The sequence below is a fragment of the Chenopodium album genome, chromosome 22 (assembly GCF_948465745.1).
Source record: "Chenopodium album chromosome 22, dcCheAlbu1.1, whole genome shotgun sequence".
Taxonomy (NCBI): domain Eukaryota; kingdom Viridiplantae; phylum Streptophyta; class Magnoliopsida; order Caryophyllales; family Amaranthaceae; genus Chenopodium; species Chenopodium album.
Window position 1 is genome coordinate 9453633 of NC_137855.1, and position 16592 is coordinate 9470224.

The window sequence follows — 16592 nt, forward strand, 5'->3', positions numbered from 1 at the left end:
TCATATTTTCCTTTAATACCGTTATATTTACTGCATGTTGAAACTAAAACTTAAAACATTGTATAAGTCTTTTAAATCATAATTTTCTTTAATACCATTATATTTATTGCATGTTGAAACTAAAACTTAAGCATCATAGAAGTCTTTTTAATCATAATTTCCTTTAATATCGTTATGTTTATTGCATGTTAAACCTAAAGCTTAAACATTATAGATTTTTTTAATCATAGTCTTAAATTAAAAACCAGTCCGCTATAAAATAATTGGGTTTTCAAGGGATATTTTATCGGATTGGACCAAAGATCATTTTGAAAATTTTCAGCCCAGAGACCGGACTATTTTCTTTTAATCATAGTTTGGTCAGGTTAGGTCCATTTTTTAGTCTAGGCCGATTTTTGAATGCCCACAATATCATGTGAACAAGCCAATCTGATGTAGACCGTAAAACCCAATCAAACAACCACCCTCCAAGTCTCTCCATCCCTCCATCCCATCCACAACATATTTGAATTAAGACTTGTCAATACACCCACCCAACCCACCACAATTGATTAATATCCAAATCCTCAATCCTAATTTAGTCATCCTCCTCCTAAACCGATACCAAATCAACCCACACACTTAAAAAAAACTCAACCCATTTAAACCCACAATAAAACAATGAAACAAAGAAAACAAACAAGTGGCTCCCCCTTCATTCTCTCTCTTTCTCTAACCAAACAAACAAACAAACTCAACCCCAACACGCAATACACACAACAACACATCCTCTCAACAAACTACTCGTGAACACCTCCCTCCCTCTCCCTTCTCCTAACCACCCGGTCCCCCCCTCCTTTTTTCTCTCTCTCCCCTCTTTAACCCTAACCCACCTCACCCATTTTCTCTCTCCTCTCTCCAATGGCTTCCGAAGAAGACCACCCCATCTACAACGACGACGACTTCGACGACGACGACGACGACAGCGAACCCCTCAACGTCCCCGACGATGATGTCGCCGTTGATTCCGAATCTTCCTCCGCCGACGAAGATTCTACCATCGCCGCCGTTGATTCCGCCGCTGTTACCGTCGCTATTCCTTCCTCTGTTTCTGCTGCTCTTCCTCCTCCTCCGTCCACCACCAACAACAGCAACAACAACAACTCTGCTAATGCTGTTACCATCGCTTTGCCTGATCCGAAACGACACCGTGTTGATCCTCTCTCGTCGTCGTCTTCGTTGGTGGTTTCTCCTGTTGTGAACCCTGAGAAGAAGCCGATCGATGATTCTAGAAGGTTGTTTCAGAGGTTGTGGACTGATGAGGATGAGATCGAGCTTTTGCAAGGGTTTCTCGATTATACCTCCAGCCGTGGTACGACGTCGTCTGGTCATCACCATGATACGGCGGCGTTTTATGATCAGATCAAGAACAAGCTGCAATTGGAGTTTAATAAGAATCAATTGGTTGAGAAATTGAGGAGGTTGAAGAAGAAGTATCGGAATGTTATCAGTAAGATGAGTTCTGGGAAGGAATTTGTGTTCAAGAGTCCTCATGATCAAGCTACTTTTGAGCTTTCTAGGAAGATTTGGAGTAATATTTCTCCTAATTTTCGCGGTGTTGCTGAATTTGATGATGACGATCAAAACCCTAACCCTAACCTTGGCAACAATTTCGCATCGGCGACTCCGCCTCGGCCCCCGAATAGCAGCTTTGTTATCAGCCATATTAATCTCAATAATAGCGCTGGTGGTGGTGGTGGAGGAGGAGGAGCAGGCACGGTTTCGACACCGATGATGGTTGATCATAAGGCAGGTAGCAGTGGTAGTTATATTAACAGTCTTAGTCATACTAATGCTAGTAATAATAGTAATGCTGCTGGTTTTGATATTATGATGTCGAATTTGCATAGTCCTGCTGCGAAATTGTCGACGAGGAAGAGGCCTAGGGTGGGGAAGGTTGAGGATAAGTATGTGAGAAATGTCAATTTGGGGGGAATGATTGGTGGTGAGGGTGCTAATTTGATTGAAAATAGTAATAATAATAGCAATAATAATAATAATAATAATAATATTACTAGTAGTAGTAATGTCAATCTTGGTTCAACAATGCAGGGGTTGATAGAGGAGGCTGTAAGGAGTTGTTTGTCGCCGATGGTTAAGGATATGGTGAATAATACGGTGAATGGAACGGTGTTTGGAGGCAGTAGTGGTGGGATTAAGGGAGTCGGGGCATTGGCATTGAACGCGGTTCCCTTGAATTTTTCAGGGGTGAATTCGGTTGGGGGTAGTGGTGGGGATGTAATGGATGAGAAGTGGAGAAAACAGCAAATATTGGAGCTTGAGGTGTATTCAAAGCGTTTGGAATTGGTTCAAGATCAAATTAAGTTGTCATTGGATGAGCTCAGATCAATGGGGAGTTAAAATTCTGTATCAGGGTGATCGGAGTAGGTTAGTTGATGTGGATTTGTGAGTTTCTCTAATTTATTTTTCCTGTTTGATCAATGATCGAATATCGATTTGGCTGATTATATATGTGTAGGTAGCAACTTCGAGATCATAGATTTTTCTGTTTTTTTATCCCCTTCTTTTAGTTTGACATAAAAGAGAGCTGTTGAATAATGTTAATTCAATGTGTGTAGCTCTTTGCTCAACTCAATTTTATGTATAGCAATGATTTGAATAGAGAAGGCGGGATTCATATTGACGTATTCTGGAATTGGTGGTTTGCTTGAGGGTTTGTTTTAAGCTTTCTGTATAGTTATTTAATCGCACAATTTCATACATAATACTACAATTAGTCAATAATTAAGATTTTCTGAATTCTATATTTTGCCTTTTCTCATGATGTTTTTATATATGGATTGCTAATAATTATTTGGTAAGTAACTTCTAGCATTGCAAAGTATAGTTGTGTTTGTGCCAATTCGTGTAACTTCTTGTTGATGAATTCGGCCAATTAATCGGTGATTGCTCTAGTGTAGTTTGAGGTACCCTGAGAATTCTTTGTAGATCTTGTTTGATCATTGTACATGGTGGTATTGTTTGTTTGGAAGGTTTCTCATATCTTTGAGCTCTATTACTCTTTGTCCCGAGAAAGCAAGATCCTTTTTCTACGCCAAAGCATTGTGAATTTGTGATTATTAGTTATGGAGTCTATGTTAGTTGAGCTTGTGTTACTCTGCTTTGATGTGAATGATGTCATGCAACATTTCCCTATTATGTCAAAGCAGGACCATATTAATCTTTGGAAGTTCTTCTATATATCTTCTCATAGTTCTGAATGGATGTGATTTCCGATGTTTGGAAGTTATGAAAGGGTATATAAGAACATAGTTAGTACTAGGATTAACTTGTAGGAACCCCATAAGCAGTGTAGTTGGTGACTAGTGCTAGATATTTAGCTTGCTTGTATCAATCATTATTGCTGGGATAAAATAAAGGTTATGGTGATCATGGGGAGGTCCAGCCTCTAAGGGAGCATCTTTATGAGCTTTGGGCGTCCACCAGGGTTCAGTTTTTCAATCAAGGCACATGGGAAGCTCCCCATTTAATCTTATCCCTTATGTGTCTTGATCCTTCTTGCCCGGCTGGGCTGGCAAGTTCCCGATTTCCTAATATTTAAGTTTTGGATGAGACTGTCTCACAATAATCATCAGGGTTGTCTAGTGAAATTATTTTACATCCTCAAGTATGTATTATTGAATTTCTGAACATACTACTTTGATTGGGAATTGACAAAAATGATACAATTATTAATCAAGTTGATTTGTTTGAACACGGAAGTATGTCATATCCTTAACTATAAAGGTAGGACAATAGAAGTAAATATACTCTTTACCAATGGCTATATAATCGCGTAACAACTGGTAAAAATGACTTGTGCTGTTACTGATCTCTTTCATGTGTAATACGGCATTTTTAGTATTGTCCTATAATTTGAAAAGTGTGAAAGGAATAAGTCCTCAATGGGTTAAACACCTATTCAATTTGGTGAAGAGGCAAAGAAGAACGTATGGGAGATGCCCTTCTCTTTTTAAACCAAACAATGGCAGACAATGGACCTCAAACAACCTCAAATAACCCTCCTAAGTCCCAGATTCTAACACTTTCCAATGACGTATGTTAAAAGAATATGCACAATTTGTTCCCTAGGCAAATGCTGGACTTCTTTGTTTGGCGTTTTGAAAAGCCGCAATGGCTGTTACGTGGTTGGGTCAGCACGACCCTAATGACTACGTACAGTTGCAGACACATTGGCAAAACAAGAACCAAATCGGGGTCATTTTTCTACATAACGCGTTACATCATCGTTTAAGGGTGTCGAAATTTTCTTCAATGCCGCCCCTTGTTTTGGTTAAGTAGCTATTACGTTGGCAAGTTGTCCATTGTTACCTAACAATTTACTCCTAACGAATAGTAAGAGAAGTGCGTTAGAAGTTGATGTCATAGAAACTTGTTACGGGTGACCAAGACTTATGGTTATCTATCTAACCCATGTTTTTGAGTCGTTGGAAATGGTAATAAAGAACAATTTGATCCCTTAACCATATAACTTTGACCAACTAGCCTGTATAAAAGACTAATTCAAAGTTTATTATGGACCACTTAAACCGAAATACTGCCGGTAAGCACGTTGTATCAATTGCTGTATACTAGGGGAAATCATGTGGCATGTGTGCTTATTGAGCATCAATCGGAAAATGTTTGGTTACGATTTAGGGGATGAGTCATTCGATTTGGTGTCCATTCTATTCGGATTAAATTGAGATCGATCTAGTTATTTTGAATTATTTATGATTTTTAGTATATCATGACAGATGTATCGATTTTAGTCATGTTAACTTTATTCTCGATTTTGTTGGATCAAAGTTATAATGATTTCTAATTTTGGATTTTGTTCGAGTCTTGATTGAACTATTTTTAGATTGAATCAATTCTGCTAGGCTAGCATTTTGACATGATAAGGTTTATTTATTTATTTACTTTTGATGTGAGATTTTTAATCTATGCTGAAGATTGTTCCAAGACAATATTTAACATATATCCCAGACAATTGTTATTCTTGATAACTCGTCACTCCGTACATACCTTCACCTTAGCAGCAAAATAAGGTGTAAAATACAAGCTGTTGGGTCGGGAAAATCTTCACCTCTACATATTTACTTAAGTATGTGAGGGACTAAGGTCCGTTCTCTTCACCTTAAAAAAATAATATTAAGTAAAAATAAGTTCAGTTCAGTAAAATTAAGTTCAGTTCAGTAAAATTAAGTTCAGTTTAGAAAAAATAATTTCAGTTCTGTAAAAATAAGTTTAGTTTAGTAAAATTCAAAGAAGAATTATAATAGAAAATCAGTAAAAATAATTTCAGTTCAATAAAAATAATTTAAGTTCAGTAAAATTAATTTAAGTTCAATAAAAATAATTTATGTTCAGCAAATATAATTTTGTTTCTGTAAAAAGAATTTCAGTTTAGCAAAAATAAGGTGAAGAGAACGGGGCCTAATAGAGAAATAGACTAGCTCGAGAAAGAACAAATTTATCCAAACATTATGAAACTCATGCATAAAATTCGCAGTAATATATGGAGCAAGGCAAAAATACAAGGAAACTGATTAAAAATAACACTTATAATATGACAAAAACCTAAAATTAAACCGTGGCCTAAATGAAGTGTAAGTGATAATTGCAAATTTACAAATCTACAATAACAATAAAGGAACTAGTATGTATAAATGACCATATACTTTCTCTATTCTTTTTTTTATTATTATTTTTTTTAAATTTTTTTTTATTACTCAGTACAATATTGAGAATTTTACACTACACACATAAATTCTTTAATTGTCTTTATATGTGAGGTAAAGCATAGATATACGAAGTATAAGGTAATATTAGGTTCATCTCGATATATACTTTAAAATATAATTTTTTATAGTTTTTTTTCCTAATCTACAATTAATAAAGATATTAAAGTTATAAAATGTGTAACAAATATAAAATCCAACGTTCATTTGTAATTATTCCGTGATAGAAAAGGGAGGAAGTACTCCCTGTGTCCCCTTTCTTTGCACCATAAATTTATTTTATATGAGAGTTTTATGAGTTATATAATGCAACCGTATAAATAAAGAGAACAGAGGGAGTATATTACGTAGGGTCGTTAGTCGTACAAGGTAAGGAAAGAGCATTTATATATCACTGCACAAACATATGATAAAAATAAAGCAAACGGCTAAATATAGTACGAGTAATAGTCCATTGATGAATAGCCTAGTCCTGGCCTGGCTTTGCAGTAAAGAAGTGGTCCAATAATCCAAATTAAAGTAAGAGTTTGGTTAATTTGGGTGAGCCTGTCTTTGTCTATAGCCGTCTCCACCAAGTTGGCTCAATTTCTAATCTAATGGTTGTGATCATCTTTCTCATATATGACTCATCAATCTCACCCTATTTTATTTTGGCTCTTTTTCTATATTCATTTGGTCGGTATGTATAACCTGCCCTTTAACTTGGTCTTACTTCCTACATAGTGCTGCTCACGCTTTTTGGCTAACTGTTCCAACCTCGATTCATCCATCTACAATTTCTTATATATATTCGAGTGTACTTAAAAGAATAATGTAGTCAATGTAGTCATGTATTGAAGGTGGACTTTTAAATGTCTCACGGCTTTAAGTTTACCTCTAATATAAACTCCCTCCGTTTTTAAATACTTGCTCCACTTTCTTTTTTCGGCCGTTTTTTAAATACTTGCTCCATTTTCTTTTTTTTGGAAAGCTCTTATAATATTTAATTCAATTTTCACACTTAGTGAACCTAACATAATACACTCTCTCTCCTCCTATTCATCCACTCCTTTTGCTTTTTATAATTTTTTATTTTCTTAACTTCCCCACTACCTCCATATTTTATTACTTTCTCCAATTTCTCATAAAACTCCGCGCGTGGAGAAATGGAGCAAGTATTTAAAACGGAGAGAGTTGTTTTTCGGAATTCTAGATATTCCGGAGTGTATGATAGACATGCTCCTTTTGCTGATAGCTTGATATGATATCAATCTTTTGTTGTAGCTTCATAGTTTGAATTTGAAAGGCCAGCTGGTGTAATAAGTAGTCAAAATTCTAGCCAATACACGCACGGGGTTGTCGAGAGCTTAAACGTGAGGTTCACTCTATGCATACCATACACATTAGACTTTAGCTGTTTAGCATGGACAAGTATATCTTGATTATCAAATCATGTAAAAGGACTACTCAAACCATTAAAGAGTTCACATTACTTGGTCTTGTCAAATTCTAATTCTAAGAGGTTGGCTGGACCCAGCACCATAATATAAATATAAAACGGTAAACACCTTTAGCGGTTTTACCTTGTGCATATTGCATAAATTTATAATTCATGCACCATGGGTTAATATTTACCCCATAATAACGTCTTACAAGTTACATCTCTTTCTTATGTTTTTCCTAAGGGAAAAGAATGCAAGAAAAGCACGGTACCTACAACTCGGATTTGAAATTTGCTAACATTTTACCTTTTTACCTTCGCAATTTAAAGCTTTATTATTAATATCTCTCATTACGTAAACTGGTTGTTACATAGGGTCTATTACAAGGTATGAGACTTAAATCCCACATCGCTCATATTGGGTGGGGGGGGGGGGGGGGGGGCTGATGTGGAATTTATATAGGACAATGGCCTCTCCGCTTTCCTCCTCTTGACCTAGCTTTTGGGGATTAGAATCATGCATGAGTTAAAGAAGACTACATACGAACCAAAAACCCATAATAAGAACACCCAATTCACATAAATTCAACCAAAAAAAAAATCACATAAATTCAACCCAAATATACATAAAATCATATTCTCCTCTCTTTCAATCTCGTCCTGAAATACCAGTATACAAATTCAACCTAAAACACATGAATAAGAACACCTAAATAGACCAATTCCTCAACCCCAAATAATTCATAATAATAACAACAAAAAAAATTAAAAAAAAAACCAAAAAGGTAGGAAATTCAATCAAACCTGAGCCTATGCAACTTCTGAAAGTTTGAGTACTCTATATGCACTCATTTGCAACTTTTTTCAAAGTTGAGTACCTTGTATTTGTGTTAACTCTATTTTTTAGGGTCATGTTCTTTGAATTAATCCCTTGTATTCTTTGAATTTATCATTTATGTCCTTTCAGATATTGAGTGACGCACTATTTTGATGAACATTATAATTATTTGATTTATCAATTTAGAATATCACTTATCAAATCTATATTTTTTTGTATACTAATTTTAAATATCATTAAATAATAGGGGTGGGAAAAAAATCCAATCTGATTAATCCGATCCACAATCTGACTGATCCAACCGGAAAATTCGGATACCCGATCCGATTTTTTACATTTTGGATAATACGGATCGAATATCCGAAAATTTTCGGATCACGGAATATGAAAAATCGGATATTAGTTCGATACGAAAAATTATTTTTTTTTTTTTTAATGTTTTTATATCAAAAAAAAACTTAAAACAATTATTTTACATTCGGGTAAAAATTCAAAAATGAACTGTGAACTTTATATTGTGATTGAACTTGTGTTATTTTATTATTATTGTTGTTGTTGTTGTGTTGTTGTTGTTGTTGTTATTATTATTATTAGGAAAATTTGTCAAAAACAACCTTTTAAAGTGTCCACTTTATTTAAAACAACCTTTTAAATTTTTTTTTGCAATTTAAGACCACATTATAAATTTTTTTTATCAAAGACAACCAAATGTTACTTTCCGACGTTGACTCAATTTTTGCCGATGTTGACCACGAGTGTGCGAGTCACGTGACCTCCTACATTGCTTAATATACCCCTTTTTTCCTCCAATTAACTCCTATTAAAACTTCTGCTTCTCTTTCATCCCTCTTTTAGTACGAGTGAATTGGAGTGAAAATTGGTGTATTAAGCAATATACGAGTTCATGTGCGTTGCACACTAGTGGTTAACATCGGGACAAATAGAGTCAAACGCCAGAAAGTAGCATTTGGTTGTCTTTGATAAAAAAAATTTATAATGTGGTCTGAAATTGCAAAAAAAAAATTTAAAAGGTTGTTTTAAATAAAATGGACACTTTAAAAGGTTGTTTCTGACAAATTTTCCTTATTATTATTATTATTTTAGGTACCAAGTGACAATAGGTGAATAAGTGAAATATGTGTATTACTCAAATTGAAATTTCTTGTCAAAATGAAAAATGAAATTTGCATGTCAGTGGGATTAGTTAATAGACATTTCGTTCACGTTAAAGAATCAAAAATTGAACATAGTATTTCGGATTGGGTATCAGATGATCTGATTCGAAAATTTTGAATATTCGAAAAATCAGATATCCGGTTTTTTCGGATCAGTGTTTTACCGATCTGAAATTTTCGAATATTCAATAATTCGGATCGGATCGGATCAGATATCCGAAATGGCCAGCCCTATTATATAATTGTATTTTTATTTTGAATCAGAATGATGAAGGTTGACGATGATTTTTTTTTTTTTGGTTGATATTTGACTTTCATATCTAAAGAGCATCCAAAATATTTATAAAGAACATTCATATTATTAATAAAAATATGATAATACCATTATGTAATAAACGAACCAAAGCTTGGTTCGTGGAGGCGGATGCACGATCCGCATGGTGTATCCGCTCCAAAATACAAAAATGAACATGCAGGTATATACTAATGTACATGGGCATATAAAAGAACATAGTGTTCATTTAAATGTACATGGACATATACATAAAAGAACATAGTGTTCATTTATAATGCACATCAGAATTTTGTGCAACAATTATGTATATATATTTTTTTTGAAAGAAATTTTGTATAATGAAATAGATAAATAGTACTATAATTATTTTTTTTACCATACATTAATTACAAATCATTTCATTTTTTTTTACCAAAAGTTCACTTTCTCTCTCCAAACAAAACTTCAAACCCATTTAAATTCCTCAAACCTCAAGCAAAATTTCAAGAAATTCGAAATTTTGAGTCCAAAATTGTTCAAGATGACAAAAAAAAAAAAAAGGTAAGACCAAATTCGACATTCATACTTGTATATTTTGAGTTTGAGTGTTTGTTTTTTATAAATTTGATTGAAAATTGTAATATTTGATTTTAATGAGATTTAATTGCGATTTTGATGTAATTTTGTTGTTGCAATGAGAAATAAAATGAAGTTCTTGAAGAAGATCGACCGATTAATACATTTTGGAAGAAGAAAGCAAGCAAATAGACAAATTTAGAAAAAGTTGTAGATCCAAATAATACAGTGTACATTAAAATACAGTAAAATGTTCTTTTTCATATACTTACATGATGCAAATAATACAATGTACATTAAACATGTAACCAACATTATAACATATATGTTCATTAGAATATAATACAATGTACATTATAAATTTATAATACAGTAAAATGTACTTTTTCATACATACATGATCATTTATACTAAGTACATTTACTATATGAATAATATACTCTAATATTATTATGTTCTCTACTAATATTACAACTGTTCTTTAGATTTACAAAAAAAAAAAAACATATAAAAGTGGATGTTTTTTACAAAATAGCTATATGTTCTTTGCAAAACAACTATATGTTCTTTGCTGAATAACTAAATGTTCATTCCGCCTTTTTTTTTTAAAGAATACCAGATGCACCATGCTTGGTGCATCCGCCTCCATAGAAAAAATTTGATGAACGTTATGTGAAAATTTAAGTAAATTTCAACTTTCCATTGTCAGAAGACTCAAAACCAAACAATGTAAGGAAATTCCTACGAATTTTATTAAGGAAATAATTTACCATGAATTACAATTTCCAAATTTAATTCTCATTCCAACCAAACGAGGCTTAAGCGGCTAAAATTAAAAATAATAAGGTTTGACGATTTTAAATAAGATTAGATATGGACTAATAATTTAGATAAAATAAGTTTAAAATAAAAATAATAATAATAATAAAAAAAAGATAATTTAGTATTTGGTGAAGAAATTACTACCTTAGTTAGGGTCTATTCACATTTACTGAATTTCAGTTCAGTTCAGTTCAGCTCAGCTCTAATCAGTTCAGTTCAGTTCAGCTCAGCTCTAATCAGTTCAGTTCAGCTCCAATCAGTTCAGTTCAGCTCCTAATTTCCCTCTCTCATAAAATATTCATTTCAGCTCACTTTAGTTCAGTTCAGTTCAGTAAATGTGAACAGGCCCTTGGTTGACATATAATCTCACTATGGACCCATTATCTGCTAGCCATATTGAAAAAGAAAAAAAAAAAAATCATTACTCAGTTAATGAGTGTTGCATAAATTTTACACCCATCAAAATATAGTGTCAACTAAATAACAATAGAGGGACAACTCCGTAATATATATGTCCAATGCAATTATTGCTGTATCTTGTATACATTACTCGGCATATGACTTGCCAATAAATAGAAAAAAGCTCTGTACACCAAGATAATAGTAAAAGATAAAATGTTGCAATTAACATGTTGCAATAAACTATTATGGATTTATGGGCAATGATGAATTGATGACTCATGCAATAAGAAATTGTTCACATTATGGGAATCCATATATTGTTGAAACTTTTGTCCATCTTTTCGATAAGGTTGAAATGCTTTTCATTTTTCACGAGGGTTACAAGTGTTCATCTTTACTCATATGATATTACTATTAATTATTCGAATCTTCTAGTGCTTAAAGAAGTCAGTTTTTTAATTTCTTAACACTAGCTATTTAAAGAAAAGGATCAATTCTCACTTATCACTAAAAACACCTGTAAGCACTGTATCACCATTTTGCATCATAAGATGCACGTCATCTTTAGTGTCTCTTCAATCACACCAAAACAAAGATGTTTGTATATCACCTCAATAACTTTTTTCATCTAGACATCTACTATTTTGCTTCCTTGGCTGTCTTGGAAAGAAATCATTCCACATGTAACTCATGAATCCCTTATCCAAAGTGGTTCGCCACGTAAGTATCTACTTAGACGCTAACAATTTCAGAAGATAGACAATCGAAATTGATCCTACTCAAACTTACGTTAGACGCTAAAGATTGAAGATGACAACAAACTGAAATTGACCCAACTCAAACCGACACTAAAGATTGAAGATGGCAGCAAACTGAAATTGACCCAACACAAACCGACGCTAAAGATTGAAGATGGCAACAAACTGAAATTGACTCAACTAAAACCGACTAGGCACAATTTTAATTGATGTTATCCCTATCAATTGTTCAAATAATTGAGTATGTTAAACCTAAATGTAGCTTGTTTAATTTGGATTTAGATCGTTTTGTTCCATACAAACAACCCGTTCACCTCCTTTAGCAACAGGATCTCTATATGTTTGATTCCAAATAAACATAGTACTATCATTCGAAAAAAAAAAAAAAAAAACCAAAAAAAATTGGTACTAGTTCACTACCCCACTAAATGTTGAAATGATAGCAATGTGCAACGTGATTCTCAACATCTTGTGTTATTGTGTACCTGATTAGTTAAGGACATACATATCATGTGCTACTTGAACGACGAAAGCTAGGCAATGAAAGCCATAGAAAGGTAAATCTGAAGTAGACAAGTTGACTGAATGTAAGCATGGTATGCATTGATCAATTGTGTAGAGTTCAGCTATACACCATGAAAATCTGATGATTTTCGAGAAAGGAAATGGTGTTTTAAATCGGTAGGAAAGATTTCCTGAATTAATTTGTACAGAAAATGAGAAGTTCTATGAATAATGGATTTATTCTTAAGAACTGGAAATGGGAAATTTCAATACATGGAGAATTTTGCCTTGGTCTTCTCAAATACTTGCTCAGCGAGGACTGCTTGGTTCCCGTCAGCTTGTTTGATTTCAAGGTTGGCCTTTTGATAGACTCCGGTGCCTCTTAATGCATCAGCAATGAAATCATCAAAACCGATTGCTATGGCAGCTTCAGCTTTAGCTCCATACACTAACCTCTGTTTTTGTTAACAAAAGTGATATAGATCAGCAAAAAAACAGGGGATCAAGCAAAACAAATGGGCAGGAAATGAAAAACAAACCTTGATTCGTGAAAGGTGAATAGCACCAAAGCACATTGGACATGGTTCACAAGATGCATAGATTTCACAATCTGACAGCTCGAGTCGATTGAGCTTTTTACATGCCTGAAATAACTGACCTCATTAGAAAGAATTTAAGTATTTGATGATTGAAATATGTGTAGTTTAATGAGACAGAACAGGATGATTATATAATAGGACACTACTTAAGAGAGCACCCCATGATCATCAAAGACAGGAAATCCTGTAATACTAGGGGAAAAAAAGGGAGTAATTTCAAGCTTAATCAAGTCTATATTAATAGGCAGGTCGACCATTATGCTAAAAAAAAATAACTAGCAGATTACTGCATCGTCTCTCTGCGTGAAGCAAGCTAGAAACAGAACAAAGAAACTGACTTGTATAGTCCTCTGACCTTTTAAAAATGTTCTCAGAAAATGATTAAACAAAACATATCCCTCCTACCCTTGATTTCTCTAGTCACTTAAACCGTATACTACAGCCAAACTAAATAGGTAACAATCAGCAAAAAAAAAGGGGCTATTAAAAAGATGACGACGTTTTAAAAACTAGTCATTGAGTGATATCGTGAATTTGCAGTAGTAAATAGCAAGACTGCAAGAGACAAATTGTGTTTACTAGAGCATCCAAATACTCCCTGTATTTAGACATAACAATTTGTGAGGGCAAACATGTAGCGGAATTCCTTAGCTTGCCAATGCTCAAACCCGACATTCAAGACACTATTGACAAACTAAATAATTTCCTGTCATTTAAGACCCCCCTGAAAGAAGTGGACACATTGAAATACAAGGTATGTTAACGAATCCAAGATAGCAACACGTTAAGTATTACATTCTAACATTCAGTATTACAAACCTAAACAATTAAGTTTTCCAAATCTTTACAAAACGTATAACAATGGGTTGCTTAGTCAATGTTCTAAGCAATAATGTACATAGGATAGCAAAGAAATGCATCCATAAATAGCCACAAAGCTAATCATCTAACCTCTCTTACGGCTGTGACCTCTGCGTGTGCAGTTGGGTCTGTGTACTCCAATACCATGTTGTGACAGCTGACAACTACTTCGTCATTACAAACAACAACAGCACCAAACGGACCTCCATGTCCACAATCAACCCCCTTATAAGCTTCCTCAACTGCTTTTGTCAAGAATTTGCGGTCTCTATCCTGTACAGCTGTTTAGATGATACAAATAGGTGACGGAAACATTATGATCACTGGCAAGACATCATAGGCGGTGCTTCAAACAAAAAGCGAATTACTATAATAAGCAGAAAACCGACAATAACTTAGCTAGCTCACTCATCATACAACAGATTTCAGAAATCATATATATAGATTTAGAATTGTGTGATTACCTTCTTGATGACCAGCAAATGCAGAAGCCAGAGAGATGGTTCCATCAATGGCTTCAACCACTGATAAAAGAAGGCAAATGCAAACAACTAAGTCAGTCAAATACGATAATTGATAATCATCAAAAGGAAAGCTATGAACACGGCGCATAAGATAACATATCCATAAGACATAAGTTATGCTCAAGGCAAAAACTTGTATACAACAAGTGTATTGTATACAATAATTTAGTCATCACAAATCACATAAAAGTCATGTTCGCAAAGGGTCTACTAAACTTATTGTATACAATACAAGTGCTCTTCTTAAAGAAGTGGATTTGTGATGTTGATACAGAAGTGCTAAAGTCAAGGCAAATAGTTCAACCCAAATCAAATACCAATGGTAGATTCCAAATAATCAAGGCAATTCATAGCCTCTTCAAAAATCATCAAACCCTAAGCCATCACACCCAGTATTAGTAATAATAACAAAAATTAAGATTCTAATCTTACATAATTTTAAACTCAAAGCTATTCAAATCACAACTTTACCATAGCTCATAGATTCATACCAAGAACTAACTCTTCAGAAGCAAATAACTACTGATCTTAGACCAATTTCAGATTTTCAGGCCAGATTATGCCAATCATATGATAAAATCTAAATGATCATCTCGATTTTGCTTCAATTGCACAAAGTTCAAAAAGGGTAAATTTTTACAAAAATATTTCAATTGCACAAAATTCAAAAAGGGTAATTTATATTGATTATTCTTATGAAGAATTACATTACCGGGGTCAACCCCACAAAAGCATATAAATCAATGATGTAACTATGTAAGTTGAGAATTAATTAAAGCAAAATCCAGAAACAACAGATCAAACACTGAAAACAAAATCACCAAAAAAAATTCAAACATAAAGCATCATCAAAATAATCAAACACCCACTAAAATTCATCAAAAACTTGATCAAAATCAGCAGTAATTAAATTAAGCAAAAACAAGATTAAGGGCTTAAAATTGATACATACCATTACCATTAGCATCACCCATGATTAAAATTAAGATGAACAATGAGCGAAATTCCCAGATGGGTAATCGATAATTGGAATGAAAATAACAGATAATGATGGAAAAGGGTAGACCAAGAATAAGAAAGATATTGAATTTAATAGAAATAGAAAGAGAGGAGTCAAATTTTTATGGTATTAAAAAAAGAGGAAGAAGACTCCAAGAAAGTGTGAATGTGTTGAACTACCGATCACAGAAAACTACAAGGAAGAAAGAGAATGAGATTGAGATTGAAATTGAGAGAGAGAAAGAGAGAGAGAGTGTGTGTATTCTTTATATAATAATGGAGGATTGGTGGTGGTGGTCTTGTGGAGATGGGAAGGAGAAAGGAGATGTAAGTTGCTTCACTTTTTTTTACGGTTTTTTTTTTTTTCTCTAAAAAAGAAATTTTTATTTTTATTTTTAATCCTACAAATAATCCATTATTGCTAAACATTGCTTAGCCGCAACCACAAGGGTTAAATGCGGCAATAAGTAGCGGTTTTGGCTATGATGATTTTTTTTATATTGATGCCAGATTTAACAAAATTTATCATTCATAAAGATTAACTTGTATTTTATTCTTTTGGTTAATGATAAACCCATAAAAAAAAAAAAAACCCTAATTTCTTGTTTTCCTATTAGTTTTAATTTTTTTTATTTTTTTATTTTATGTTCATAATTAGTAATCGTTCTCTTTCTATTAGAGAGTTTGGGTTTAATTTCTCACTTTAGTTTAAGGCTTCTTTTTTTTTTTCATTTTTTGAAAGTAGTTCAAAAGAACACTAAATTTAATTAAATAAAGTAACACGACATCTACAATCGACAATTAACAACAAAGAAAATAGATTTAACAAAATCAAATAAGAATTAATGAAAAATTGTAGATTTATTTACGAAAATGTAATTTGATAAACATATTTTTTTTGTTAATCATTTAGTGTGTATTTCCGAGAACTAGGTGCTCCCTTGTCGATTAATTGCAACACATGTATTGTTTATTGGATACAATAACTTTTGCATGCCCCCGGTTTACAATTATTTTATTGTACATCGAACATTTTGCAAAAAGTAACCCTTTTTAC

At 33.3% G+C, this 16592-nt stretch overlaps 2 protein-coding genes across 3 annotated transcripts; one reads left to right on the top strand and one right to left on the bottom strand.

The window, feature by feature from the left end:
* Positions 1-636: 636 nt before the first annotated feature.
* On the top strand, positions 637-2722 carry LOC145605446 (putative transcription factor At5g28040). 2 transcript variants are annotated; one of them, XM_081661500.1, is made up of 2 exons: positions 637-1788; positions 2092-2722. In XM_081661500.1, exons 1-2 carry the CDS (start codon positions 901-903, stop codon positions 2398-2400), a joined length of 1197 nt encoding a protein of 398 aa, XP_081517626.1. In that variant the 5' UTR covers positions 637-900; the 3' UTR covers positions 2401-2722. The 2 variants fall into 2 exon arrangements, with proteins under 2 accessions (XP_081517626.1, XP_081517625.1); XM_081661499.1 differs by having other exon boundaries at positions 637-2722.
* Positions 2723-12630: 9908 nt separating this feature from the next.
* LOC145604915 (guanosine deaminase-like) lies at positions 12631-15802 on the bottom strand. Its single transcript, XM_081660901.1, has 5 exons — positions 15489-15802; positions 14477-14536; positions 14103-14293; positions 13092-13196; positions 12631-13007 (listed from the first exon to the last, which is right to left on the bottom strand). Exons 1-5 carry the CDS (start codon positions 15508-15510, stop codon positions 12819-12821), a joined length of 567 nt encoding a protein of 188 aa, XP_081517027.1. The 5' UTR covers positions 15511-15802; the 3' UTR covers positions 12631-12818.
* Positions 15803-16592: the final 790 nt, after the last annotated feature.